The following is a 27,675-nucleotide window of genomic DNA, read 5'->3' as shown; positions in this document are numbered from 1 at the left end:
TTTCATGAAAATCGGTCTACTATGTCGAGGTCGGGGGTTTTTTCAAAATTTTAAATTTGTGGTTAGGTTAAGCAGAGTGTCTAGCAGAGATTCTAATATTAACTTTAAATCAAAGAGGATCGAGTATTATACATAGAGAGTTACTGTCAAGAAGTAAAATGTTTAAATGTGTAATGTGTGCATAGACTTCCATCTCTTGACACAGGCTTAAAACTTTTGAACCTCAGTTTTGACAATTTGGCCCATATTCTTAGCTTGATGTGTTAAAATGTCAAATATTAATATTAGCGCCATCTAGCTGAGCGTCCCCCAAAGGTGTAACGCCATCTAGGCCACCGTACCTTTTTCTGTATGGTACTGAGGTACGTTTTTTTCTTAGACTTTATTTGTCTAGGTGGAGTTATATATGTCTTTGCTTTAAATTCACATCTCTTAAGAAATGTATGCCTTTAAGCTGTTTATTACTTTTCATTATTAATTATGTTATATTGTCCACAGGCCTAGCCGTCCCCTTCGTGGAGTTGACGGTAGCTCACGCCTCCGTGCTGACCATCCTGGCCATCAGCTTCGAGCGCTATTACGCCATCTGTGAGCCGCTCCGGGCAGGCTACGTGTGTACCAAGACTAGGGCCACGCTGATCTGCGCTCTTGCTTGGTTCTTCGCGGCTCTGTTTACTAGGTATACAAATATTAATAATTTCAGCCTTGGAGCTGGCGTAACATCCTCTCTGACCATTACTAGATTATTGGAGCTAGAAGTAACTGCCTAATACTGGCCATACTAGCTATCGGTTTCGAGCGCTACTATGCCATCTGTGAGCCGCTTCGAGCAGGCTACGTGTGTATTCGCGCCTTGGCTTGGTTTTTCGCGGCTCTGTTTACTAGGTATACTAGTATTACCCCGTATAGCTCCGACGGTGAAGAAACATCCTTCCATACTGACCATTAACATTACTAGTGAAAATAACAGTGGCTAGTCAATACTGACTATACTAGCTATATCAGCTTTGAGCGCCACTATGCCATGTGTGAGCCGCTCCGGGCAGGCTACTTCTGTACAAAAACCAGGACTACTTTCATGTGCGCTCTGGTTTGGTTCTTCGCGGGTCTGTTTACTAGGTATATTAATATTATACCCTTAGTTCTGGCGCTGATGAGACATCCTTCCATGTTGGGTATTACTACAGGCCTAGTGGAAATAATAGTAGCTAGTCAATACTGACTATACTAGCTATCAGCTTTGAGCGCTACTACGCCATCTGTGAGCCGCTCCGGGCAGGCTACTTCTCTACGAAAACCAGGACTACCTTCATTTGCGCTCTAGTTTGGTTCTTCGTAGCTCTTTTTACTAGGTTTACTAATATTATTTATACCCTTTTTAGCTCCGACGGTGATGAGACGTCCTTCCATGCTGGTCAATCTGATCATTACTACATGACTAGTTGAAATAACAGTGGCTAGTCAATACTGACTATACTAGTACAAGCTATAGGTGACGCCATCTGTGAGCCGCTCCGCGCAGGCCACGTAAAAGGCTTTTTATTTCGTTAATGACGTTATGACGTTTTAAAATTAATTTGTTTATTTTAATTGACTAGGAGATGACAGACGATTAAATGGACTAGGTTAATTTAAAATGTCATGCGTTCAAAAAGATTTTATAAATAGACTAATTTATCGTTAAATATTAATTAAGCTTTCAAGAAGATGATTTTTGCTCATGATACAGCAATGGGTATCTGATTATAACACACCTTAAAATAATTCTAAATTATAATTAAATCTAAGGAAAACTAGATTATTTCTCTATTAATATTTGTAGTTAACTTATGTAAAGGATAAGCTAATTTAGAACAAACATACCAATGTTTATTTAAACATGCATTTGATTCAAGATCAATGTTAAACAAAAAACTCGAACCTTGAACTAATAGAATTACTAAAATAACTTCTAACTGTTTGTTCTGAAACTCAGCAACGCAGTCACAGTGTATAATATAATTTATATTTTTTAACTCCATAAAACTTACTACATTTCGAATTTACCTACCTTTCGTAATATATTCTTGTAAAAAAATAATTATCAGTAGGTAACTCTTTGTTCTATGTAGTAGTATTTATCCCGAGTTCGCATTTGTCTGCTTTTGTTTACCGCCGTGTCTTGCGTGGGCGACGGTCGCGCGACCGTCGCCGTCGCGTCTCATACTTCCATGTCGATAAGGTTTAATTTCGTATGCGTCGCATCGCCGTCGCGCGACCATCGCGCGACCGTCGCCCACGCAAGCCACGGCGTAACAGTCCCACTTGACCTTCTCTTTTTAGCAGAAAATGTAGTCAAGATACTGTCAAATGTTTATTTTCTGCCCGGGTTATTGACAGCGGCAAGAATCTCATATTTTCGGATGTTTTATTGCCGTGGACTATTTATCTAGAGTTTACGATAGGCGTATAAAACTACTGGGGTAAATATTTGGTCAGCTAATGTCCGCGGCGGCGTGGCAGTAAACTGTCGAATCATGAGCCTAGGAAATAATTCGTGCGGGTTTATTGTGGCATTTACCCATTTGCTCTAAGCGAGAAGATACTTCTAGTTTTCGCATACCTAATTACTTACGGTGCTATTAGGGACTATCGACACACAGGCGAAGCATATGTTTAGACGCGGAACGGACGTCGGCGCGTCCGTCCGCCCGTTCCGCGTCTTAAGACATGCGTCGCCTGAGTGTGGGTTGCCGCTTACACGGGCTACACAATTGCCAGCAATTCACATACCATTGCCGCGTTTGTTCAACCAACTAACAGGAGCAAACGCGGCAATGGTATGTGAATTGCTGGCAATTGTGTTGCCCATGTAATAGCACCTTTAGAAGCATTGCATACCGGCAATAACATCGCACAAAAATACCTGACACAATCCTATTTCAAGAGTTATAAGAGCGTGTCAGATAGCATGTGCATATTTATTGTTTATACCGAAAAAATAACATCGCAACAATAGTTAAATATTGTGCAACAAGTGCGTAAAAAAGAGGTTTTTGTCGACGAGTAAATTAAAACACGACCGTGTTTTAAATCGACACAAGTTACGAATTTCCTTTTTGCACGTGTATCGTACGACGTTTATCAGTACGATGGCCCTCCGAAGTTTCGACCTAGCACAACCACCACTTGTCGCACTAGTGTTACCACTGTGTACTTTTCAGTATCAGTACATTTGAGAGGAGAATACAGAGAAAAAAAATCATAAGGCATGAAAAACGTCGTACGATACACGTGCGAAAAGGAAATTCGTAACTCGTGTCGATTTAAAACAATCCCTTCGGTCGTGTTTTAATTTATCGCCTCTCTTTTCGAACTTCCTTTTTTACGCACTTGTATCGTAATGTACTATTACTTACTTGCGTATGTTTACATGCAAATACGCTAAGGACGTAAATAAATACAACAAAACACCAAAAAGTACAATATATCATTCATTGCTTTACATACTAGAAACACTTTAACTAATATTATGTTTCTCTGAAGTGTTATTAATACACAGCAGTGTTATTATTAATGGCAGTAGACCACAGGCGATGTGCGCCATTTAAACTGCAATAAGTCATACAAACGGGCATCAAATAGTCCGCGTCGATGCAAATTCAACGCACACAATGAAAGCAACAAAAAGCCACATAGTTTGTGAATTGCAATTTCATTGGCTAGTTGATGGATCTAGCCATTATTGTTCAATAAATTCTCGTAGTAGGTAGTGGGAGGCATGAATTTATAAATGAAACGTATGCTTATTTTATACTCTAAAATATATGACATCACGCTCTTATGACTCTTCATATAAGACCATGTCCATGTCAGATATATATGCGGCCTTCGTTGAGTAACATATACCTAATACTTACACTAACTAACTGTATGCATCATTTTAATTTTACAAGAAATCTCTGACAAGAATTTTGTGACAACAATTCATATGAAAATCTGAATCGTCAAAAAAATATCGCTCATTAATTAATTTTCTAAACTGCTTATGAAAATTTATATACAGTCGTTCGTGTTCCGAACGCTCTTTTAGGCCTGATTTAGACGGCGTGCGAACTCGCATGCGATTTTAGTTACATTGCGGGCCGTTGAGGTTATATACAATTTTGCACAGCCATCAAATACCGCAATGTAATAAAACCCTTAAGAGGATACGGTAGCGAAAATACTAAAATGGAAAGGAGCCCCCCTTTCAACTTGGGAATTTTAGTTAAATATACAAGTGTTATTAACTAGATTTATCGAAAAAAAATTGTCCATTAAGAACAACTCAGTCAAAAGATATTAATATAATAATATTAATATATAATCTTTAAAATCGAGGTTCCTCTCTCGACTCTTTCTTCATACAAAACTTAATCAATCGGAACGAAATTTGAGAATCTGAATATTAATGAAATAATCTATGTCGGACCGTTTAGCTTTTTTGGTTAATTGTTACCGATCTTGAGTATCACACCTTTTTTTGCGCCACAATGATAAAGGCCGTTTTTGGAAATTTTTGATTGGCTCTAGAATCTTTAAAAAGCAGAATATCAAAAAAATCAAAACGGTCCGACACAGATAAAAATAATAACAATCTGTGTTGAATAAATCATTGCTATCTTCAAAAACCAGGGAGGAAATAGTCGAGAGCGTTTGTATGGAGAATTGATCCCTACCGTATCGTCTTAAACAATGGATAATTCTCCTAACGTAGGAGAAGGTTGCGATCATTGGACCGGTGCCTTGATTGCACCACTTAAATATTTCAAAATCTACAAGGTGACCTTGGGCGACCCGGCTTGGCCCCCCGTAACCTCAGTCGCGCCTCGCTTCCCGGAAAAGAGTGACTCGCGTCCAAGTACGTACGTACCACGTACGTCCAGGCATAATGCAAAATAGTGTATGACACACGAAGGACTAACAAATGAGAATTTGGCTCACATTTGCTAGTCCTTCAGTCCAGAGGAACAGTAAAGAATTCAAGATATTGAAAACTATTTGTGCCCAAGCTGAAACGTTGACGATTCGTGTCAATAATGGTTTTAAAACTTAGTAAATTCTCTAGAAAGCATGTAAAAAGAATCCGATGTTTTCTACATATTCCCTTTATTATCCTAACTGGGTTTGGAAGGGTGCCAGCTCACTGCCAGCGAGTGTTAGTGACAAGAATGGGGATAGACCGTCGGCAAACCACATGAGGCGTATGCAGATGATAGGTATCAAAGTAGCATCCGATTTTTGAACAAGTTTTTTTTTTATACTACGTCGGTGGCAAACAAGTATACGGCCCGCCTGATGTAAAGCGGTCAGTGGACGCCTGCAACTCAAACAGTGATGCGCGTTGCCACCCCATTGAAACAAGTTAGTGTACAAGTTAACAGTATTTTTGACACTGCTGGCTGTTAAAGGGTTAAAGAATAATATTTAACATCCAAACCAAACCATCGTATTTAATTCCTGTAACACAGACTTCTTAAACAATAGGCGAGACGACTAAAAAAAACTAATTAAGTAGTCCGTCAATTAGATTATCAAAGAATATTAGACACGTATTTTTTTCTTTTTTCTCGTAAACGAAAAATGACGACGGTACAGTGCGCTGAAGTTTCGCGTCGTCACGCCTAGGTACAATTTTTACTTAGAAGTGACATCACAAGCCCCCACTCCGGAATTTTGATGCTCTATATCTTTGTATTTTTTCATTAATTAGAAAAAGCGAAAAATATGTGTTCAGTATTTTGGACGATCTAAGTGACGGAATTAACAGAATACCATTTTTTAAATGTAGTCGTCATCCCTATTCTTCCACAATTTGGTACAAAAAGTGAAACCCCTAATAAACGCTCCGTTTCTTTGCCCAGGCTTTTAATTTACCATAGCAAGCGCCTTTCATCTTGGTAAACCGTCTAGTGATGTTCCAAGAGTTCCACGTCACAGTAATATCATGGGTACAAAGGTGGTTTTTTTTAATACTACGTCGGTGGCAAACAAGCATACGGCCCGCCTGATGTAAAGCAGTCACCGTAACCTATGGACGCCTGCAACTCAAACAGTGTCACATGCGCGTTGCCACCCCATTAGAAACTTGTACACTCCCTTTTGCTGTGTTAAGTACACAGCAAAAAGGAGTGTACAAGCTCCTAGGGGGTTCGGGTTGCCGACGACTCAAAGGACAATAGACGGAACAAGTTAGTTCCTCTTTAAATGTCACAATTTCACTGCCGTGCTGTCACAAAAATAATACTTGTACCGGCAAGATTGCCAGATTAGCTTGGCATGACTTGGTTCGGTCAGCTACATAAATATGTACACACCTGTATTCAATTTTGAACGTTCTTCCCTAGTTTCGATATGTATTATAGAGTTTTCTGTTCTGAGTTTACATGCATCTTAAAGGAGAGGTGTGTGAAAGATGACATATCTTAGAGTAAGAAAGAAGGATAGGCTTGTGTTCTAACGAAAACCATCAGATATGTCTGAGCGATCGGGGCGCACAAGAATATCTGGATACATAAATCTGACGGCGACTGTACTGTAAAAACTTCTTTACAATATTTTAAGCGGGTAGTTTGGTAAGCGTATGGGAGCTTCGACAAACCACAATGTGGTTTGGTAGAAGATATGTAGTAGTGTTAAGCTACGAATAAGCTACGATCCGAATAAACGTTTTTTTATTATTATTATTTTATTCAAGTCGGAATAACGCTCGACATGTTTCGATCCATTTCCGAGGATCTTTTTTAAAGAGTAACGACCCCCCGAACCTACCGAAGAGTACGCGCCGCGAATTCGATCGAAACATGTCAGCGTTATTTTGACTTGATGAAAAACTTAACCCGCTTTAAATATTGTAAATATTTTAACTATAAAACTCCCGTGAGACTCATACATATTTAAAAATATCGACTTAATACGTGAGTAACCCGCTTAAAATATTTTTTTTTAAATTGTAAATATGTTTAAATCTCACGAGAGCTTTAAGCCTCCGCCACACATAAAGCGTTTTGATAGCGTAGCGTCAGCGGAGCGTCAGCGGAGCGTCAGCGGAGCGTCAGCGGAACGCAATGATAGCGGTGCGCCGGACGAAGGCTGGCGTTCCGCTCGTAATCCGCGTGCATTCCGCTTGCAATCCGCGCTCGTTAGTTCCCGCCGGCGTCCGCTGGGCGCAACGCCAGCGTTCGTCCGGCGTACCGCTATCATTGCGCTCTGCTAACGCTCTCAAAACGCGCATTTGTGGCGGAGCTTTTAGAGTTATAACACAGAATATATAACTAGTACAAGTACAGAAGGGTCACTCCTTTGATGTTCACAAAATGCCGCCATTCAAAATTCTTACCTACATTAGCAAACGGACCGCACGCGAGCAGCCGACATTGAATTCTATTGCACCGCGCGAAGGTCGTCACCAGTGAACGGGCCACGAACTCGCCGCCACGCGCCAGCACGTACTTGTAGCGCGGCGATAGAATCGCGGAGTGGGCCGCCCCTGGTTATAAAAAGTTCCCTCATCACTACGGTTTGGGAACAGCGGGCCGATTTAAGAGTCTCACGCGTTCGAATTCAGAAAATTGTCACTGAAAATAATAAGCAAGTCACCGTTTTCAACCGGTATTTTAGTGACAAAATCCCGTATGCGAGATTCAAAAATCGCCCCCCCAGTAGGTGCGCTACGTGTGAGGGATGCCTCTTAAACTTTCAAAGCGTCATTCTCAGACTCCGCGGCGTCAGCTCCTCGGGTTCATTTCCAATTCAGCCTTTACAGCGGCTAGGGTTGCCACTCATAATTATGTTTAAACGGACATGATGCTCAAAATCATAGACAATGTAACTTTATTTACTACTAGCTTTTGCCCGCGGCGTCGCTCGCATTTTTTTTTTTATTATTATAAATGGGCTTACTCTTGACCACAGACTAGCCAAAGGCAAAGACGTGGCTCACGATGGAGTGAGCTCGCCCAGAAGATGCCTGTTCACTCTTGATTTGAAGGTTGCCGGGAAAATTGCGAAATGCTCTTTATACACTTCGATCCCCCATTTTACGGAAGTGGAAGGTTAGGAAGAGACAAAAAGTAGCCTATGTCACCCTCCATCCCTCGAACTATTTCCAATTAAAAAATCAATTAATCAATTTGTCGCTCCGTTTTGCCGTGAAAGACGGACAAACAAAAACAGACACACACACTTTCCCATTTACAATATTAGTATGGATTTCTATTATTTAGTTGTAAAACTATTACACAAATATTGTACAAATTATTACAGAAAAGCTCTGCTTAAGTCCGTTTTCACATTATCCGATCCGATATCGGATGTCGGAAAGATTTCAATAGAAAAAATCCAAGATGGCGCCTGTAATGTATGGGATATCGGTCCGACATCCGATATCGGATCGGATAATGTGTGAAAACGCACTAAAAATGCGCATTTATTTAAAAGATTTATCAGATCATGTATAGCTGGGTTTTAATCCCTTAGGAGATTTGAGCCCATGATTATTGGCCGCACCACCAGATAAATAATCATGTTTATAGTAATCAATTAAACATGCTCTTTCCAAAAATCGCAAATAAAGACTGTATCGTTAAGTATGAGGACAACTTTGAGTAGCCGTATTTATTTGCTATTATATTTTTTTCTTAAAACAAGACATAGGCTTAATAAGGCACATAATAAGGTTCACATTTTGTCCTAGAAACTCGACGTAAAGCAAGTGGCTAATTTTTTTATCTGTTTCTCTCATCCTGCTTGCATCAAAAATTTACGACAATCCGGAACGTTGCTCAAAAAGTTTTTTTTAATTATATAAAGCATTTATTCTGCAAGTACCAATTGAAAAACCATGAAGAGGACTCTACCTATTTGCAAACAGTCATTGAAAATTCTCAAATGAAAGTATAATTAATAAGAATATAAAATAAAAATTAGACTTTCTTATATCAAATAGGTACCAAACAGTGGCGGCATTTGTTTGTTTTGTCCTTATACTTATCGATAAGATGCCTGTTCACTCTTGATTTGAAGGTAAGGTTTAGGGAAGGGAAGGTTAGGATTAAGTAGTAAGTACCTACCCTACCTATTTAAAAAAAAACATGAAAGTATAATTAATAAGAATATTAAGTAGGTAACAGTGGCGGCTGGTGAAAATTTCTGCTAGGCAACACCAAAGCAAAAAGAAACCTACCTTAACATTAGGTACTTTACTAGTAATCAATTTTAGGCAAGCCGGTGGGAATCGGCTTGTATGGACCAGCCGCTGCTGGTAGGTAATAATGTTTGATTAAGTACCAAATTTTTAATAAAAAACTGATATATTATTAGAATCAGATACTTCAATTTTAACCAAAAACTTTAATAGTTATTTGTTATACAAGGGGGCAAAGTTGTATTTTAACGCCGAGTGTGAAATTGAAAAACGAGCAAGTGAAAGGATTCTATAGTTGAACCACGAGCGAAGCGAGTGGTTCGAGAATAGAATCCTGAACTTGCGAGTTTTTTAACACACGAGAAGTAAAATACATTTGCACCCGAGTGTAACACAAAACTTTTGCCCTCACTATAGTGAGGAAACTACAACGCAAAAAATGCGTTTATCACTGCTTATAATAGTAGTTCCACAGGTGGTAAATCATCTTTATTACTAGATTCACCTACTTTTATCAATTTTAAAGCAGTTAATTTGACTTTATTCAAGGTCAAATTACTTTACCCACTAGTGGATAAAATGCGTTTTTACCCGCTGGTATTAAAGGACAAAACACGTGTTTCCGAGCTAGTGAGGGGAAAAATAATGAGCAGTCGTCACTCAATTGTCAGATTTGTCGGCCACGAAATGAGGTGACGAAGAAATCAATCCGCTCATTAGTATTTTTTTGCCTGAATATAATTTATGGATACCTACCGATATACACCTACCTATTTAATGTATTTAAACAATAAATGGAGGCATATTAAATAGTAGACCTTTACTTTACATACATACATATAATCACGCCTATATCACAAAGGGTTAGGCAGAGCACATGAACTACTAAGTTTCAGTGTCAGTGTGAATTTAAAATATTTTAATTAACTTTGCAGTGACAACCCTGCATCTACATCTCCAGAACTCTGTTACTTGCATGACTCCTCACACGCTTCAGCAAACATAACTTTACCTCCCATAAGCCGTTTCTTAAACCCTATTTCAACAGATTGCAACTTTTTCATTTTCCAATTTCAATTTTCACAAGCGCAAATGTAACTTTGCTGGAAATAGTCCATTTTATTGATACCTACCCACATTTGAATAATAAATTATTTTATTTCAGCAAAGTATGCGTTTTAGTATTTTCTTTCAAATGAAATGTAAACTTGATATATGAGTTAATTCAATTCCACACCGTTAAAGTTTTATCCATTCTATATTTTATTTTTAATATTATACCACTAAATGGGAAAGTGACTGTGTCTGTTTGTTTGTCCGTCTTCCAGGGCAAAACGGAGCGACGAATTGACGTGATTTTTTAAAAGGAGATAGTTGAAGGGATGGAAAGTGACATAGGCTACTTTTTGTCTCTTTCTAACCCTCCACTTCCCTAAAATAGGAGATGGATGTTTATATGCAGCATTCGGATTCCGCAATTTTCGAATTTAATGCGAGCGAAGCCACGGGCAAAAGCTAGTATAGTTTAATGTGAAATTTGAAATAGTAACAGCGTGTGTTTATTTCCATTTCCCCCCCTTGAGCCGTAAAGCTGGGCAATAAAGTTTTATTGTATAACAAGTCACGTATAAAGTTCATACATTGAAAACTCGATCGAAACAACAGCAGGGTCTCTATTCGACAGACATGGAAAAAATAGTGCGGTGTGTTTTTTCAGTCAACGTTAGTGCGTTTTCACATTATAGAATCGGATGTAGGACCGATATCTCATACATTCAAGCCGCCATCTTTGATTTTTGCCTTTGAAATCCTTCCGACATCCGATATCGGATCGAATAATGTGAAAACGCAATTATTTGATATAATTAAAGTATGAGTAACTGAGTAGCATGACACATCGAAAAACTTTTTTTTTAATAATTATAAATACTTTTATAATTATATAATTATAAATATCATATATACTTATAGAATTATAAATATCAATCAAGATACTAAATTATAATATGACATACCAAATATTTGTACAGGTACTTAAAGTGAGTTTTTTTTTGTTCATTAAGGCACAAATCAAATTTATTCAATAAAATATTCCATAATTTTATTTAATAACATAAATTATTCCATATATTTGTAGACTGTAGGAATCTATCTGTCTAAGTAGGAATAGTAGTACCTATTGAAAATCCGAAAATAGCTCCGATCCTATGAAACACAAACCACTTCGACGTGTCTTTGAATACGATGGCACCACGATACTTATATAGATAATTCGATATCGAGTACATCTCGAGGTGAACGAAACGTGTCTACTCATAAACCACGAGAAACTCATATGTTTGAAAGGGTTGTTTCTGAACATAGACACCCACGTTAGACTACGCTTCATGAAATTTTCTACCTACTTTGTGACTACGTAGGTGTTCTTTTTACTCGTACTTACTTCGGAAATAGTAACAATGACCAGCATCACTCAATAGTAAAATGTACTTACCTGGCCCGCGACACCAATCGCCACCAAAACGCCGCAAAAATATAGTCTGGCTCTGTCGCGCCAATACTCAAGATCGATAGAGATAGATAGCTACGAAAGAGATATTATCGTGAGCGTTTTGAGCGCACAATAATTATCGCAATTTCATATAGGGTTTTAGGATTTTATACAGAGAAGGGATGGGATGAGTGGTTTTCTGTCAGTTGAGCATAAAATTTGATGACTTGATCGAGTCTTAGGTTCAGACCTTGTTATTCCCCCTTCATTTTTTATTAACAATTAAAGAATTGTATTAAAAGCGCTGGTATAGCACCGGAACAATATTTATTAGCGGTAAGTGATCTGTGTCTCCTAGACATGCTCAAGAGCCTGTGAGCTTCTAAATCTACGACATGTTATGGCATACGTGACATGATTCACAGTTTTTAAGAAACAAGTTTTGGTTTTATTTATTTTTCACTCTGTAGGTCCATTAACAGAAAACTTAAGAGTCTTGCAATTAAAAATTGAAATAAGATGTCATATATTAAAGAAAAACTACTACTATGCTCATGTACAAAGTTTACTTGCTTATGCAATTACAATCTGGGGAAATGCTGTAGATATAAATCGGGTACTGATTCTACAAAAACGCTCAATTAGAATAATATGTGGGGTAAATTGGCGCACATCTGCGAGGTCTTACTTTTTGAAGCTTAAAATAATGACGGTCATATCACTGTACATATACAACTCTGTGTTAGACATTCATAACAAATCAAATACTTTACTTAAGCGTTCGGATTGTCACAATTATAATACGAGGAACAATAGCAAGCTAATACTTCCCTTTCTTAAATTGAAAAAATGCCAAAAACAGGGAATTTTTATAAAAATAAAGCTTTTTAATAAATTGCCCACAAATGTCACCGATTTACCTTTCAATTTATTTAAAAACACAGTAAAAATCTTTTTCCAAAACCATGCCTTCTATTCGATAAATGAATATTTATCATTGAATGATAATGTAATTGACGAAATTTGTAAATAGATTATTATTTATTATGATTAATACTAAGCTTACTTACTGACATAGTAAAATGTTATAAAATATTGTAAAATGCTGACTTACCATGTAATGATCATATTACATTAGGGTTAATAAAAAAAAAAAAAAAAAAAAAAAATGACGGACACCACCAGTGGCGAAGGCCGGATTCAAACCGTCATAGCGGAAGCCGTCGAAATTTCTCTTCTGTATCCCATATTTGTAAGCATAGCTGGGCACCGTTAATCAAATAGTTAACTTCGATAATCGTTAATCCGTTACTTAAAAAGTTAACTTCGTTAATCGTTAAAGCGATACATTTCGGTAGATTTAACGGAAGTTAAAGTTAATCGATAATCCGTTAACACGTCATAAAAATAGGACTCCACTGTAGGTATTATGTATTTCTATTTACTAAGTACATTAAAACCTGTGACGCCAATCGGTAAAAAACCAAAATGTAATAATTACGGTCTCCTCGGGCTTTTACCGCCGTTGGTTGGCTAAATCCTACGTTTTACTTCGGATTGGTAATTATTGGGTCATTCATGCGGTCGCGATCGTGGTGCGTCGGTTCTTCAGATTGAGATTTGAGATGACAACTCACGATAACTTCGTAGAGTAATCGAAGGCCCGCGCCGGACTCTAACTCGATGCGTCGGTTGCGCGATTTGTCTGTCATGCCTGATGATTGCACTCTATTCCTAGGTTAGTGATCGATCTAGCACGCCTAATAAGATTTAGAAGATCTCGAATAAGTGATCCAAAGTCACCAATTGGTATTTAAAAATATTTTAAGCGGGTTACTCACGTATTAAGTCGATATAGCGTTCGACATGTTTCGGTTCAATTTCGACAGTATGCGTCGCGCTCTCGACATGTAAAGGCGGGGTCGCTACTCTTGAGAAAGGTTCTCGAAATTGAACCGAAACATGTCGAACGCTATATCGACTTAATACGTGAGTAACCCGCTTAAAATATTTTTAAATATGTATGAGTCTCACGGGAGTTTTATAGTTAAAATCGCCAATTGGTATTTAGACTGTTTATAACGGACGGATCTGCTTTTACCGATAAATCCTAGGTTTTGCCGTACTACGAGCTTTTACAGTAGCAGTAGTAAGAACGTGGTTTTCGCGGCGCAGCGAGCCGCTTGGGGTGCTGGATTAACGATTAACGGACTCTATGAAATTTAACGGAAGTTAACGAATCCGTTAACATTTTTTAAAGTTAACTTAAAAGTTAATCCGTTAATCGAAATGTTAACTTCGTTAATTAACGATTAACGGATTAACGAGTTAATGCCCAGCTATGTTTGTAAGCCTAGGCGTCTTTGACCAACTCTAACGCCGTGTCTTGCGTGGGCGACGGTCGCGCGACCGTCGTCGCCGTCGCGTCTCATACTTCCATATCGATAAGGTTTGATTTCGTATGCGTCGCATCGCCGTCGCGCGACCATCGTGCGACCGTCGCCTACGCAAGCCACGGCGTAAGGGTAAGCAGTAGGTGCTTGCACCTCCTAATACAATGCAATAGCTATCCTAGCATGCAATGTTTATCCGAAAAGACAAGAATGTAAGTAGTATAGGGCTGCATACATTCGTCTACTCTTCTCTTGCAATTCAATCGACACGTTTAATTTTTCTTAATCTGACTTTTGTTGCTTATACATTTTACTTAAAAACCTTACACAATAAAATAAATAAATATTGGAGGACAATATACATCTATGAGATAGTTATTAGACAAAAAACGGGTAAGCTAACGAAGAAGACCAAAAAAATATTAGCCTACTTAATTTATTTTATGTGATTTTACATACCTTTGCATTTTATTCCCGTCAAAAGAGACCAAAAAAATTCGTATTTTAATAGGAAACTCGTTTATATTTCACCCAAATTTCCTATGCTCAATATTCCAAAACAAACATATCAAAAACCAGTTTAAAAATAATGTAATAAGTGGAGTCACCGATTAGCACGCTGTTGTTGTTGGCATGAACTTGAATCGCGAGACATGTCACGAGACAGGTTGAATGCTGTCATCGTGTCATTAGTATGAGACATCGGTTGTTTTCGGTGAGTTCCGCGAATGTTAAAAATAGGGCGGGAATGTGAAATGTTTCATTTGTTAACCCGAAATATCTTGACGGTAATATATTGTTTTATAAAAATAGATTGATAATACATACCATTCTTTGCGTCACACTCTCACACTACATAATATATTTTTAATATACATATATATTGCCTTTGTTCAGCAGTGAAACACAGTTGGCCCTTAAAAAAATATTTATGGATATCTTTCCTTTTAAAAAAATATTTATGGATAGGGCGATGTCACAGTGTGATAATTAATACTATCGTATCGCCATGTGCTGTTCGATTTTTCTACATTTAAATATTTCAGAACTACATATTTACTTACTGTGTTTAAATGGAAATCGAATTAATACCACAGACTTACACATGTTCGTTCAAAACAAATAGATGAAACTAGCTTTTGCCTGCGGCTTCGCTCGCGTTTGAAAGAGACAAAAAGTAGCCTATATCACTCTCCATCCCTTTAACCATCTCCACCTAAAAAATCACGTCAATTCGTCACTCCGTTTTACCGTGAAAGACGGACAAACAAAGAGACACACACTTTCCCATTTATAATATTAATAAGTATAGTAAGTAAGTGAGAGTTAATGGAATCTAAAATGAACTGGTCTATTTTGATGAAAGTGATGGACTAAATACTGGGCTATGGATAAAAAACCGGACGCCTGCCTAATAAAACGGTATCCAATTTTATTTCCGGCAGACGGTGACTCGTCCCCACAAGATGGGCCCCCACAAAAAGCGACATCCAAGATGGCTAGAGTATTATTATTAGTACGCAGTTTTAAATGTTTACCATTGCATTGGCTGGCATCCGGTAAATCAGTACGAAACCGGGCTAGTTTGAAATCCACTCAATAATCTTCATCCATCAGTCGAACAATTCACTCGGACACATTACTTGCATGCTACACATAATTTTTTTTATATTTAATAATTATACGCACTACATTTCAAATATTTTATTGTAAAATTTAAATAACGATCATAAAAATACTCAAGAGTGGCAGCTAAAATAAATAATTTTACATTTAACTATATCTACTAAAAGATGAAAAAAATAGTATCCGCAATTCGGACCGATGATTACCAATCTTTTTTTTTTTCAACAGAAATTCATCATTAACAACTGTTTAATAGACGCCATTTTTGTCACGCACACTACTACAAACGTATACCTACATTATATACGTACACATACAAATATTATCGGCCGACAGCTGGCGGGGGGTCCGGCATGCCAAAAATGTCGGAAGCATCCTGCCGATATCGGCAGTTCGATGGTGCCTCGGACAAAAACTGTCGTAGGATAGTGCCATCTGGATTAAATCAGCAATTTTTGCGTTTTATATCGTTTTTTAGTAATAATGATCTATCAAATACATAAATAAAGACCTGGAAGCGCATAAATCTTACATTTTACATCCTTCCTACATCCGATATCGGATCGGATAATGTGAAAACGGCCTAATAGCATGACGCGTTCGTACGTGCTGTCCTTAACAATACGAAGGCAAATCTTTTCGCACTACATCTGTATGCTTTTGAATTGGTTTTGACACTATGTATGGATATATGGTTTTGACACGACCTAACGAACGTCTCGGTACTCTTGGTATGGTATTTATATTTTTCAAAAAAAGTCTCCGTTAACAAAGTATGGTATTATAACAAAACATTGTTAAAAAAACCTGACCTTAAGCGACGAAACAAAGTTTCAATTGATCGTAAAATCTCCATGTCAATTGCTATGCGAAAAAGAACCCTCCGGTTCAAATGTTAAGACTAGTTTCAGTCACGTAAATAACACTTGTAGAAAACATCCCGGATTATTTAATAAAAAAACTTTTTAACAAAAAATAAAACCGCCTTCAAAAATAAGCGCGTTACAAAACACGGAGAAACTAAAAAGCCAAAAATAATAAACCTTTCAATTCAGATTTCTTATCGTATTGCAATAAGCTAAACATCCAAATTATAAACAAATCAATTATTTTTGTAGTCGGTACCAGACCTGTTCGTCGCCTTGCTATTGCCTGTTTGCCCCGCCCAACCATACACAGGCTGGTACCGACTCCAAAAATAATTGATTTGTTTATAATTTGGATGTTTAGCTTATTGCAATACGATAAGAAATCTGAATTGAAAGGTTTATTATTTTTGGCTTTTTAGTTTCTCCGTGTTTTGTAACGCGCTTATTTTTGAAGGCGGTTTTATTTTTTGTTAAAAAGTTTATTTATTTGTTGATTTTTAGTGGTTCCTAGTGATATTATATGTATCAGTCCGAATACATGTACAGTAGTGAAAGAATTATCCTTTAACTCCTAACCATTGAGGAGTTGACCTTCCATCATCAGCCCAGTTGATTTTTAGTGGTTCCTAGTGATATTATATGTATCAGTCCGAATACATGTACAGTAGTGAAAGAATTATCCTTAAACTCCTAACCATTGAGGAGTTGACCTTCCATCATCAGCTCAGCCACATAAAATTATTACCATCAGACGTAAATACTGGTGTACCTTTGAAAAATAGACTAAAAACATTACATGTGCCTATAACATTTGAAGAGTTCCCTCGATTTCTTCAGGATCCCATCATCAGACCCTGACTTGGTGCCAATGGGACCATCTCGGGGTTATACCGGTTCGATCAAAAAAAAAATTTTGAAAATCGGTCCACGATTCTCGGAGATATCGAGTAACATACATACAAAAAAAAAAAAAAAAACATTCAGTCGAATTGAGAACCTCCTCCTTTTTTGAAGTCGGTTAAAAAGTTTACTCTGCCAACAACTTTTAGAATATATTTTCTTTCTACGCACTAAACTTTGATCCTTCTGTCACATATAACAAAGTTGGGTGTAATGTTTTTGTAAGACATGGAAATAGAAAGTGTTCCTAAAAGTGGCTCTAAGTTGTTACAATTGTTTTGGGGAATTTTAACTTCCTTATAAGACACGTATTGCATTTGGGAGTCTGAAAGAATATAATTGTGTCGTCTGTTTCTCACAAATCGGTATATTAAAGTACAGTTAAACTACAGTTAACTCAACATGGCATGGTACCGTTTGGGCATTCGGCTGCGCACACTGGGGTTTGGCAAGAACTTTATGGTCAAAACATCTGTTTTTTGCAATCAAAATATTTATAAAATTTAATTTATAATGATATATGATCAACGGGTTCAACTGTTTCAACCAGATAATATTAAATTAGTTTACAATATCTTTCACAAAACTCAGAAATTACAACGTCTCTAAAATGCCATTTAATTTATGATCAATTTCCTTTTTTTTTTAATTAATATTCGAACTGCTCTCGCTCAAGCTCAGAAAAAGATACAGAAATGGCTACACACATGGGACGTTAACAATACAATTAGGTAGGTATGTACTTCATAATCATAATCATAATCATTTATTTCTGAGAATATGGTACAGTTTTGGTTAGTAAAATAGGTGTTAGAACAGCATATTCTGCCGGCATGCAACGGCGTAGAATTATTTACATGAAGTTGAAGGGGAAAATAATGTAACATAAAATTAACATAATCAATTAAGTACCTAACATAACATAATAATCATTCTGAAATTATTGAATACAGCAATAAGATAATATGGCATAAAATTAACATTAATCATAATCAACACAATATAAACATTCCAAAATTATTGTATATAGTGCAGCGGTAATATAATATAGTTAACATAATCAGCAAAGTCATTCAAAAAGTTCTTGTACCGAGTAAAAACATTTTTGCAGTAGCCACTTATACATTTTTTTTTCAAATTGGCATGTTGGCAGGGTTTTGAACTCATCAGGTACATGATTAAATATTTTTATAGCCATATGGTATGCATTTGACTTTGACATTTTCAGCTTTTGCATAGGTTGAAATAGCTGGAGTGGCCTTCTGCTGGGCCTTTGCTTATTTATTACTTCATCGTGAAGTGGAAATAGGAGAGACTGCTTTTAACATGATTTTTTTCTAGTAGGTATGTAGATTTTAAATAAAAACCATACGAAAAATTCAGCCACATAAATAGTGGAATAAATATCGTATAAACAACCAGTCATGGTCGCAAAGATCGTTATCTCAGGTGTATTTTATGATTTTTGGCACGAGCCAAAACAAGTTCGTAATAGACAAAGCCGAAGTCAGACGATATTTCACACTTTAAGCGAATCTTTGCTTTTATTACTTCACCAATAAAACTCAGTTTTGGAAGCTTAAAATTTGGTATAGAACAGAGTTTGACCTCATGTTTATGAAAGTCGTAAAAACATTAGTTTTTTCTCGCGACTTCGCTTGCGTTAAATTTGCGGAATGGTCCATACAAACTTCCACCCCCCATTTTAGGGAAGTGGGGAGTTAGAAAGAGACAAAAAGTAACCTAGGCTATGGGACATGGAAGGGATAGACATAGCTATGTCACACTCCATACCTTTATCCGTCTCCACGTAAAAAATCACGTCAGTTCGTCTCTCCGTTTTGCCGTGAAAGACGTACAAACAGACAGACGCACTTTCCCGTTTATAATATGTGTATGTATTATGGATGAAAAGACTCATAAATAGTCTGGTTTATTGCTGTATCTAGGGATTTGAAGTTTCAAATGTTCATTTATTGGCAAAGTCAGCGCTGTTTCAATTTCAATAAAATTAAATATAATAGGTAGGTACAATCTTATCTACAGCTATCAAATTTGAAATAGGTAAGAATTTGTATTTTATCTTAGGTATTATTTTATACATTCCAGGAATAATTGATTTACTATTTTAATATGAACCACGAAGCGTCTCCTTTTCAGCTTGGGCAAAAATACTATTTAGATTAGAGCAGTTCCCGGTAACTTTGTACATAGCCACGTCAGCAAATTTTAATTGATCCTATTTTGTTACCAACATTTAATAATATAAGTCGACTTTCGTAAAATATATACAGGATAATTGTTATAATTAAGAAAATATAGACACTAGAGAACCTTAATGACGAAATAAAACTTATACTAAAATCTCAATTCATCAAAAAAATCTTGGTAACAAAATAGGAATAATAAAAACAAATTTAACTTTTTCCTTAATTTTTGTACAAACTTTTCGAGAACTGCTGATTAGATCAAGCAAACGCGTGTCAAACGAACTCAGTCAAATCCACTGAGTTGTCGCGCCCACTGAGGGACGCACTGACGCGATAAGATATATCACGATACCGTGCTTGCCCGCCTGATTTTCTCACTATGGCACTTCGTCCAGTTATTCGAACTCGGAAAAATTTAAACGGAACGGTGGCACCATCTCTTATTGCGAACGAGAAGCGGACAGTTATTGCGCCTTCCATAACACCTAGAATGCGAGACGTATGGACGACTATTGGACATTCCCGGAGACAATGCGTTTTATTCCTGCATTCAATAAAATAATTTATGTTTTCAGAGCATTTTAAACAAAGCTTAAACCCATCTTGGCTGTTCCATAGAAATGAGCGGCATAATGACGTCGAAATACTCGAAATGTAAATATGAAACAGTCAAATTATTAATTTTATTTTATATTATATTACACAAAGTACACTAAAACATAATAAATATTAAACTAAAACTAACTTAAACTATAAATATAATTATCAAAAAAACTTATACAATAAAAAAAATACAACAACTCAATCATAAAATAATTTTTAAGAAAAAAAAACCATCGCCTTTTGGGTTCTGGTAAAAGCTACTTGCGAATGTTGGATTATGTAGAAATGTGTAAGTATTTTTTAAAACTGCTTTTAATGCTTTCATTATTAGATGGCAACACAAATGAATATACGTATAACGTTAAGGTTTGAGGAGTTTCCTCAATTCCTCATGAATCCGATTATATTATAAGAAATCGAAGCTTGACAAAGTTTGACTTCAAGACTTATGCTTAACAAACATAACTAAATAAATGTCACTGTTCTGAACTTAAATGCATGCTTTTCTTACAAAAATACCAAAGTCACTATGAGTGTGCCGTGCAGGTTTGAGGAGTTTGGTTCTGGCCATCATCAGCAGTTCCACTGCACCAAATGTCACTGTTCTGGACGAAAGTGCATGCTGTTCTTATAAAAATACCAAAGTCACTATAAGCGTGCCGTTCAGATTTGAGGAGTTCGGTTCTGACCATCATCAGAAATTCCACTGCACCAAATGTCACTGTTCTGGACGAAAGTGCATGCTGTTCTTATAAAAATGGCAAAGTCATTATAAGCGTGCCTTTCAGATTTGAGGAGTTTGGTTCTGGCCATCATCAGCAGTTCCACTGCACCAAATGTCACTGTTCTGGACGAAAGTGCATGCTGTTCTTATAAAAATACCAAAGTCACTATAAGCGTGCCGTTCAGATTTGAGGAGTTCGGTTCTGACCATCATCAGAAATTCCACTGCACCAAATGTCACTGTTCTGGACGAAAGTGCATGCTGTTCGTATAAAAATACCAAAGTCACTGTAAGCGTGCCGTTCAGATTTGAAGAGTTCCGTTCTGGCCATCATCAGCAGTTCCACTGCACCAAATGTCACTGTTCCGTACCTAAATGCATGCTGTTCCTTTAAAAACACAAAAATCACCATATGTATGCCTTTCAGATTCGAGGAGTTCCCTCGATTTCTCCAGGATCCCATCATCAGAACTGGGTTCTGAGAAAAATGGGACCAATCTGTATGCATATAAATTCAATCAAAAAAAAAAATTTCAAAATCGGTCAAGTAACGACGGAGATATCGAGGAGGAACAAACATAAAAAATAAAAAATAAAAAAAAATAAAAAACATACAGACGACTTGATAACCGTCCTTCTTGAGATATAATAATAATAATAATAATTCATTTATTTCAGATTAATAATCCATAATACACTTAAACAACAAAGAACAAAATAATTGAGACATGACACACAAAAACGAATAATACACTAAAATTAAACACTAATTACATCGATAAATAAATAAGTAATCTAACAAACAAAATATCAAAATAAAATATCACAATTATTAGAACAACTTAAATTAAATTATTTAAATATATATATTTAAAGATATGAGGCGACGGTTAAAAAACACCCCCTCCAGCTGTTCCGCCTGCGGCATGGTGCCAATTACACTGGCAGCGTTTCCTCGCTGTATTGCTAGGGCAATGCGTTGCGAGAAATACGCGCCAGCCCTCGGGTCCCTTGTGGTGTCCACCAGCCGAGTCGACAGAGCTCTTACAAAGGCAAATATTTTTTTGCGATTTCAGCATTGGTCCCATAATAAAAGTTGTTCATTATGACCTCAAAAGTCACTTTGCAAAGTTTGATCGATCGTTTTATTTCAATGTGTATTAGGATCTTGGGTATTCTGATTAATGTACCTACTATCAGCTGCAAAAGTGCATGACGAATTTATCAATGAATTCATTCATAATTTTCAATTTTGCAGCTCACTCTACAAGATGATTTACTTAAATCATTGTTCGCGCGTGTGTTCGAGCGTGCAAGTTTCTGGTCTGAGTCCAACGAGCACCTGCCGCGCATTTTACTTGTAATTAATAATGACACATTAGTATTGAAGAGTGAATAATGTGCGAGATTCATGTGATGAATAATATAAAGGTCAATGCGGGAAAGACAAGCATATAAAACTTGGGAAGACCGTCACAAGATTTCTTGTAACACCTTACATTTTTTTTAGAAAATTTGATACAGATTAGTTATCCCCTTAATCCAGCTAGCTCTTACTAGGTTATAAAAGTAGAGGAACAAATTCTCCTTCCACGAATATTACTAGCATAATGTAATGTATATGTGTACCTTTTTTACACTTTGACAGTTCATAGACTACTGACGTGGCGTTCGGTCTGTATAAGTTGGGCATTTTCAGAATTTGGGGCCCCAATTAGCGAAAGTTGTTAACAAAAATTATGCATAAAATCTGTCTAAAAATTTACTTTTTTTCACATTCTGGATTATAGATTATGGCTTAAAGTTTATGTAATAAAAACGAAAATAATTTTTATTGAAATTTCATGCTTAACTATCGTCACAAAACTTAGAGTTAGGTAGTTAATTTCTCGCTGTCAGATTTGTGACGACAAATTAAGCATAAAATCTGTCTAAAAATTTACTTTTTTTCACATTCTGAATATAGATTATTGCTTAAAGTTTATGTAATTAAAACGAAAACAATTTTTATTGAAATTTCATGCTTAACTATCGTCACAAAACTTAGAGTTAGGTAGTTAATTTTTCCGTTGGGGGTCTAAAATTCTGAAAATGCCCTGTTACGTTCTCGCGCACGAGTCAATATGTACTTAAATTCGTACAAGATGTATAGATTCTCGCGCAAGACCGTATACATTGAATATCAAATTACTATTTAAAAGAGATTATGCCGTTTCCCCTATGCACTTCAAAATTCTTTAAAATGAAATGAAAACCAGAATATTAATACGCAAACTCAACGTATACATGTTAAACTTTCGTGAGATATATTCAAATAATTAATGAATCTACGGTTGTATTCACGTTATTATATCGCTATTGATGCGATATGTTTCGGGCCAATTTGAGGCCCCTCTTCAGGCATAATATAGGAGTTCACACGCGGCTAAACTCCGTGGACATATCGCAGCAATAGCGATATAATAACGTGAGTAAAACCGTAAATTTATTAATTATTCAAACTCAACGTGTCAAAACCAATTCGACGTGCGCTCAATTTGCGCTTATTTGCCATATTTATGCCTTTATCGTGTATAATGCCTAAAAGATGAGGTATTTACTTCCCAAGGTGCCAGGATGCCAATACGGCAAGTGCTTACCATGGAAACCATCTAAAACAATACCTTTGTGAACAAGGTTCGTAAATGCTTCGATATATTATGTCTCAGGATTGCTAGTCTTTGTAGACACTACGTGTGAGGCTTGAGTGGACGCTTGTAGCGGAGCGTTCGGCGGGGGACACTTGCATGAGCTACATTTGTATAATTTGTTTTATTTTGATCAGGGGAATATTTCCAGCAACTTTGGAAATATTCCCGGGAAGAATGGGAATATGCCCGGGAGTATAGGGAATTTACGGTTCAGTATAAGTTACACGGTCTACTCTGATCTTGTTAAACGGTGTAAAAAGCTATTTTTGACGTAATCCTAGAAACTAAAATATGTCATCATCATCCTTGCGTTATCCCGGCATTTGCCATGGCTCATGGGAGCCTGGGGTCCGCTTTGACAACTAATCCCAAGATTTGGCGTAGGCACTAGTTTTTACGGAAGCAACTGCCATCTGACCTTACAACCCGAAGGGTAACTAGGCCGTACTGGAATTAGTCCGGTTTCCTCACGATGTTTTCCTTCACCGAAAAGCGACTGGCAAATATCAAATGACATTTCGCACATAAGTTCAGAAAAACTCATTGGTACGAGCCGATAAATACTATATGTCAATATTCCCCTATATTTCCGTTGAGGGGGAATATTCCCGGGCACGTTTCCGGGCATATTCCCGCCGGGAACGGCACATCACTACATAGGCCTATAAAGACTAGCAATCCCATATCTATGTTCCATGTAAATACATGTGACAGCTATCGTGTACATCGCTTTGTTTGTCCGTACATCACACTCGTTAAGCTTTATTCGTAGCTATTTATTTTTACAGCTGTGTAACTATCATTTTATTGTCATTATCAGCCGGCCTAGCCAAAGTGACAATCGTTGACGCTACGAGGCGAAACGCTGTCTGGCTCTGTCGCGCCACTACTGACCTGCGGGAGTGGTTGTGTACCTACACCTGTGTACAGTCAACCAATCTGAATACTAGGCCATTGTAGAACCCTTTCACAATAAAAGTCAAAGTGACTGCTATAGCAAATAAAGCACGGTGTCAATACGACAGGGTTCAAGAGTGGCCTAGATTCTAATTGGTTGACTGTACGTAGCTGAATGCAGAAACGCCCACGAAACGCTCAAAATAATATCTCTTTCGTAGCTATCTATCTCTATCGCTCTTGCGTATTGGCACGACAGAGCCAGACTACATTACTGCGGCGTTTCGCGTCTCAGAAATGCCATTCGACTACGGGGCCTAACGAGCGATAGAGAGAGCTAGCTACGATACCTACGCTTACGAAGCGTCAGCGATTGTGACGTTGGCTAGTACTCAAGCTTATACAAAAAGGGGTAAGGCCTCATAGAGTAAAGTTACATATGCCTTTTATACTTCTAAATGTGTTTTCCGTATAATTTTCGAACAATAAACACTTCGCAGTTATGAGAATGGGCAATGTTGGCAATGGAATATTTGACTGTTATTATAATTAATTTCTGTTTGGGTAAACAAATAAATACCAATAAAAAGTTACAATGCCATCAATGTAATGTTTGTTGTGAGTAATTATAGAGCGATTAAATTTAAATTGGAATTATAGCACGAAAGCGTTAAAAAAATATTAGATACACTTCACATTTCAAAATAAGTATCTATATAACTATATAAGGGTCTATGGTTCTAGACCAGAACGATGCGAACTGTAATTGAATTCAATTGTTTTATACACAGCTGTCATATAGTTTATAAAATAATATTGAATAAAGTTTATTAATTTATTACTTGTTTCGGGTGTCCATGGGCGGCGGTGATCGCTTACCATCAGGCGACCTGTCTGCTCGTTTGCCGCCTATCCCATTAAAAAAAAAAAAAAAAAAACAATTTATTTATTGCCTCAAAAACATAAAAGTAACCTTACATGCTAAAGTACTTAAGAAACAATTTAATGTAGCTATAATGGCTGTTTATCGCCACTCAAGAGTCAACAGTCAATATCCAAACTATTAAAAGCTGTTAAAATGTCGTAAACTCAATAGGATACCAAAATGTACGTAAATACTTAATACTCTTAACGTTGACGGGCAATAGTTTAATGAAACATTTATTTTGCCATGTTTTAAATTATTTCAGGTAAGAAAAATGTATATTAAAAAAACTACTTACAAAAACTCGCCCAGTTGATATCCAAACTAAACATAACAGTCGCAATATTGCCCATTCTCCATTCATTCAATGAACGAATGAAGCGATCGTATCATCCGACCTAGCCGAAGAGACAACCGTTAACGCTACATGGCGAACGAAACGCAGTCTGGCTCTGTCGCGCCCCTACAGAAGAGCGAGATAGAGCTAGCTACGATACGCTTTTGAAGCGTAAGTGATTGTGACGTTGCTAGGTATCCAGTTGATCCAAATAAGATGCGTCGACATCGACCAAATTGCTTGTTTCTTTTCCAATGTGCTTTTCTAGGAACTTTATGGTTATACTTTTTATCTGTACCTAAACTGGTTTTTATTCTTCCGTTGAATTTCGATGTGACTTACTCTTGTATATTATTCTATCCAAGCGTTTGACGTGATATTAAATTATACTTAATGATAAGAAATTATATTTTCAGAATTTGGGGCCCCCAATTAGCGTAAGTTGTTAACAAAATTTAACTCGCTGTCAGTTTTGTGACGACAATTAAGCATCAAATGTGTTTCACATTTTGAATGTAGATTATAGCTTAAAGTTTAAGTAACGAGTATTTAAGTAATATTGTTTGTGTGTTAAACAAACAATATTACTATTGAAAATACTCGTACAAAACTGGCAGTGAGTTAATTTTCGTTAACAACTTACGCTAATTGTGTAGTCCCAAATTCTGAAAATGCCCAGACTAACTACTTTTTAGCTATTAAACATGTAAAGTTTGCATATGAGCAGTTCCCGGCAACTTTGTACGTAGCCACGTCAGCAAATTTTAATTGATCCTATTTTGTTACCAACATTTAGTAATACATATAAGTCGACTTTCGTAAGATATATACAGGTTAATTGTTATAATTAAGAAAATATAGATACTAGAAAACCCTAATGACTTAATAAAATTTCAATTCATCAACAAAATCTTGATAACAAAATAGGAATTAATAAAAACAAATTTAACTTCTTCGTTAATTTTTGTACAAACTTTTCGAGAACTGCTGATATCTTTAAAATATGCTTTAGATATTTCATGTCAAACGTGTTTCTTTTCAGAATTTTCCTGCTCATTTGTGTGTTTAGTGAAACGTTCCACTTTGTCGGTTACCATTAAGGCGAGATTTACTTGTATCCTTATATGAATAAACTGACAAAGCGGCTTTATAGCAATCGTCAAAGTGGGACGTTTTCCCGTGCACACTTACATTTTATTACAATCCTGTAGATTTTTGTACATATCACTTAAGTATTTAATTTGCTGACCACTCTGTACTAGTAGAAACTGTCAAGTGATCACCATCTTCACAAGATAGCACTGGCTTTGAACACATTCCTATTTCTTATAGCAAAATAAAAACATCATTAAATGTACTTGCACAAGATAAGAATATGTACTTCTATTATGTACCACGGAGCATGGTTCTTAAAGCTTGGTTCTATCTTGGTTGCAACATCCTGAAGTGCAAGTAACCAATTTGCTGATATCAGCAAATTCTTATGCTGGCACTTTCCTTCAAGCATTCTGGGTCTATAGGAGTACTACGAGTACTTTTTTAAAATCGGGACTTAATCGCGTATAACTACATATTAAACTGACCTCCAACGTTTCAAGGACGGCGTTGTCCCCGTGGTCTCGGAGAAGACTGGCTTGAAATGACATCAACACCTTCTGACAGCCGCGCGAGTTTTTCGAACTACCCGCACTTGGTTTTGATTATCAACTTGAACTGTTTGCGCACTAGGGATGTTACTCTGTCGACATACAACACTGACGATATTCGATTTAACGACTGTCGATATTATTTTCGGCTTACACTTATTAATGACAGGATTCCATGTGGATGAGATCCTAAAACCT

The 27,675-nt window shown here is 36.8% G+C and overlaps 1 protein-coding gene across 2 annotated transcripts in view; it reads left to right on the top strand.

Annotated features, from left to right (window-relative positions):
- The window catches only part of LOC125238479 (thyrotropin-releasing hormone receptor-like), a 172,238-nt gene that overhangs the window by 130,237 nt on the left and 14,326 nt on the right, over positions 1-27,675 (top strand). For both annotated transcript variants that reach the window (XM_048145842.1, XM_048145841.1), the window contains exon 3: positions 499-679. In XM_048145842.1, the coding sequence (XP_048001799.1) occupies positions 499-679 (181 nt within the window). The remainder of the gene's footprint in view (positions 1-498; positions 680-27,675) is intronic.

Source organism: Leguminivora glycinivorella, chromosome 23 (assembly GCF_023078275.1).
Source record: "Leguminivora glycinivorella isolate SPB_JAAS2020 chromosome 23, LegGlyc_1.1, whole genome shotgun sequence".
In the NCBI taxonomy this organism is placed as follows: Eukaryota; Metazoa; Arthropoda; class Insecta; order Lepidoptera; family Tortricidae; genus Leguminivora; species Leguminivora glycinivorella.
Note: the sequence above shows the minus strand (reverse complement) of the source record. Positions and strands in the feature narration are given on the sequence as shown.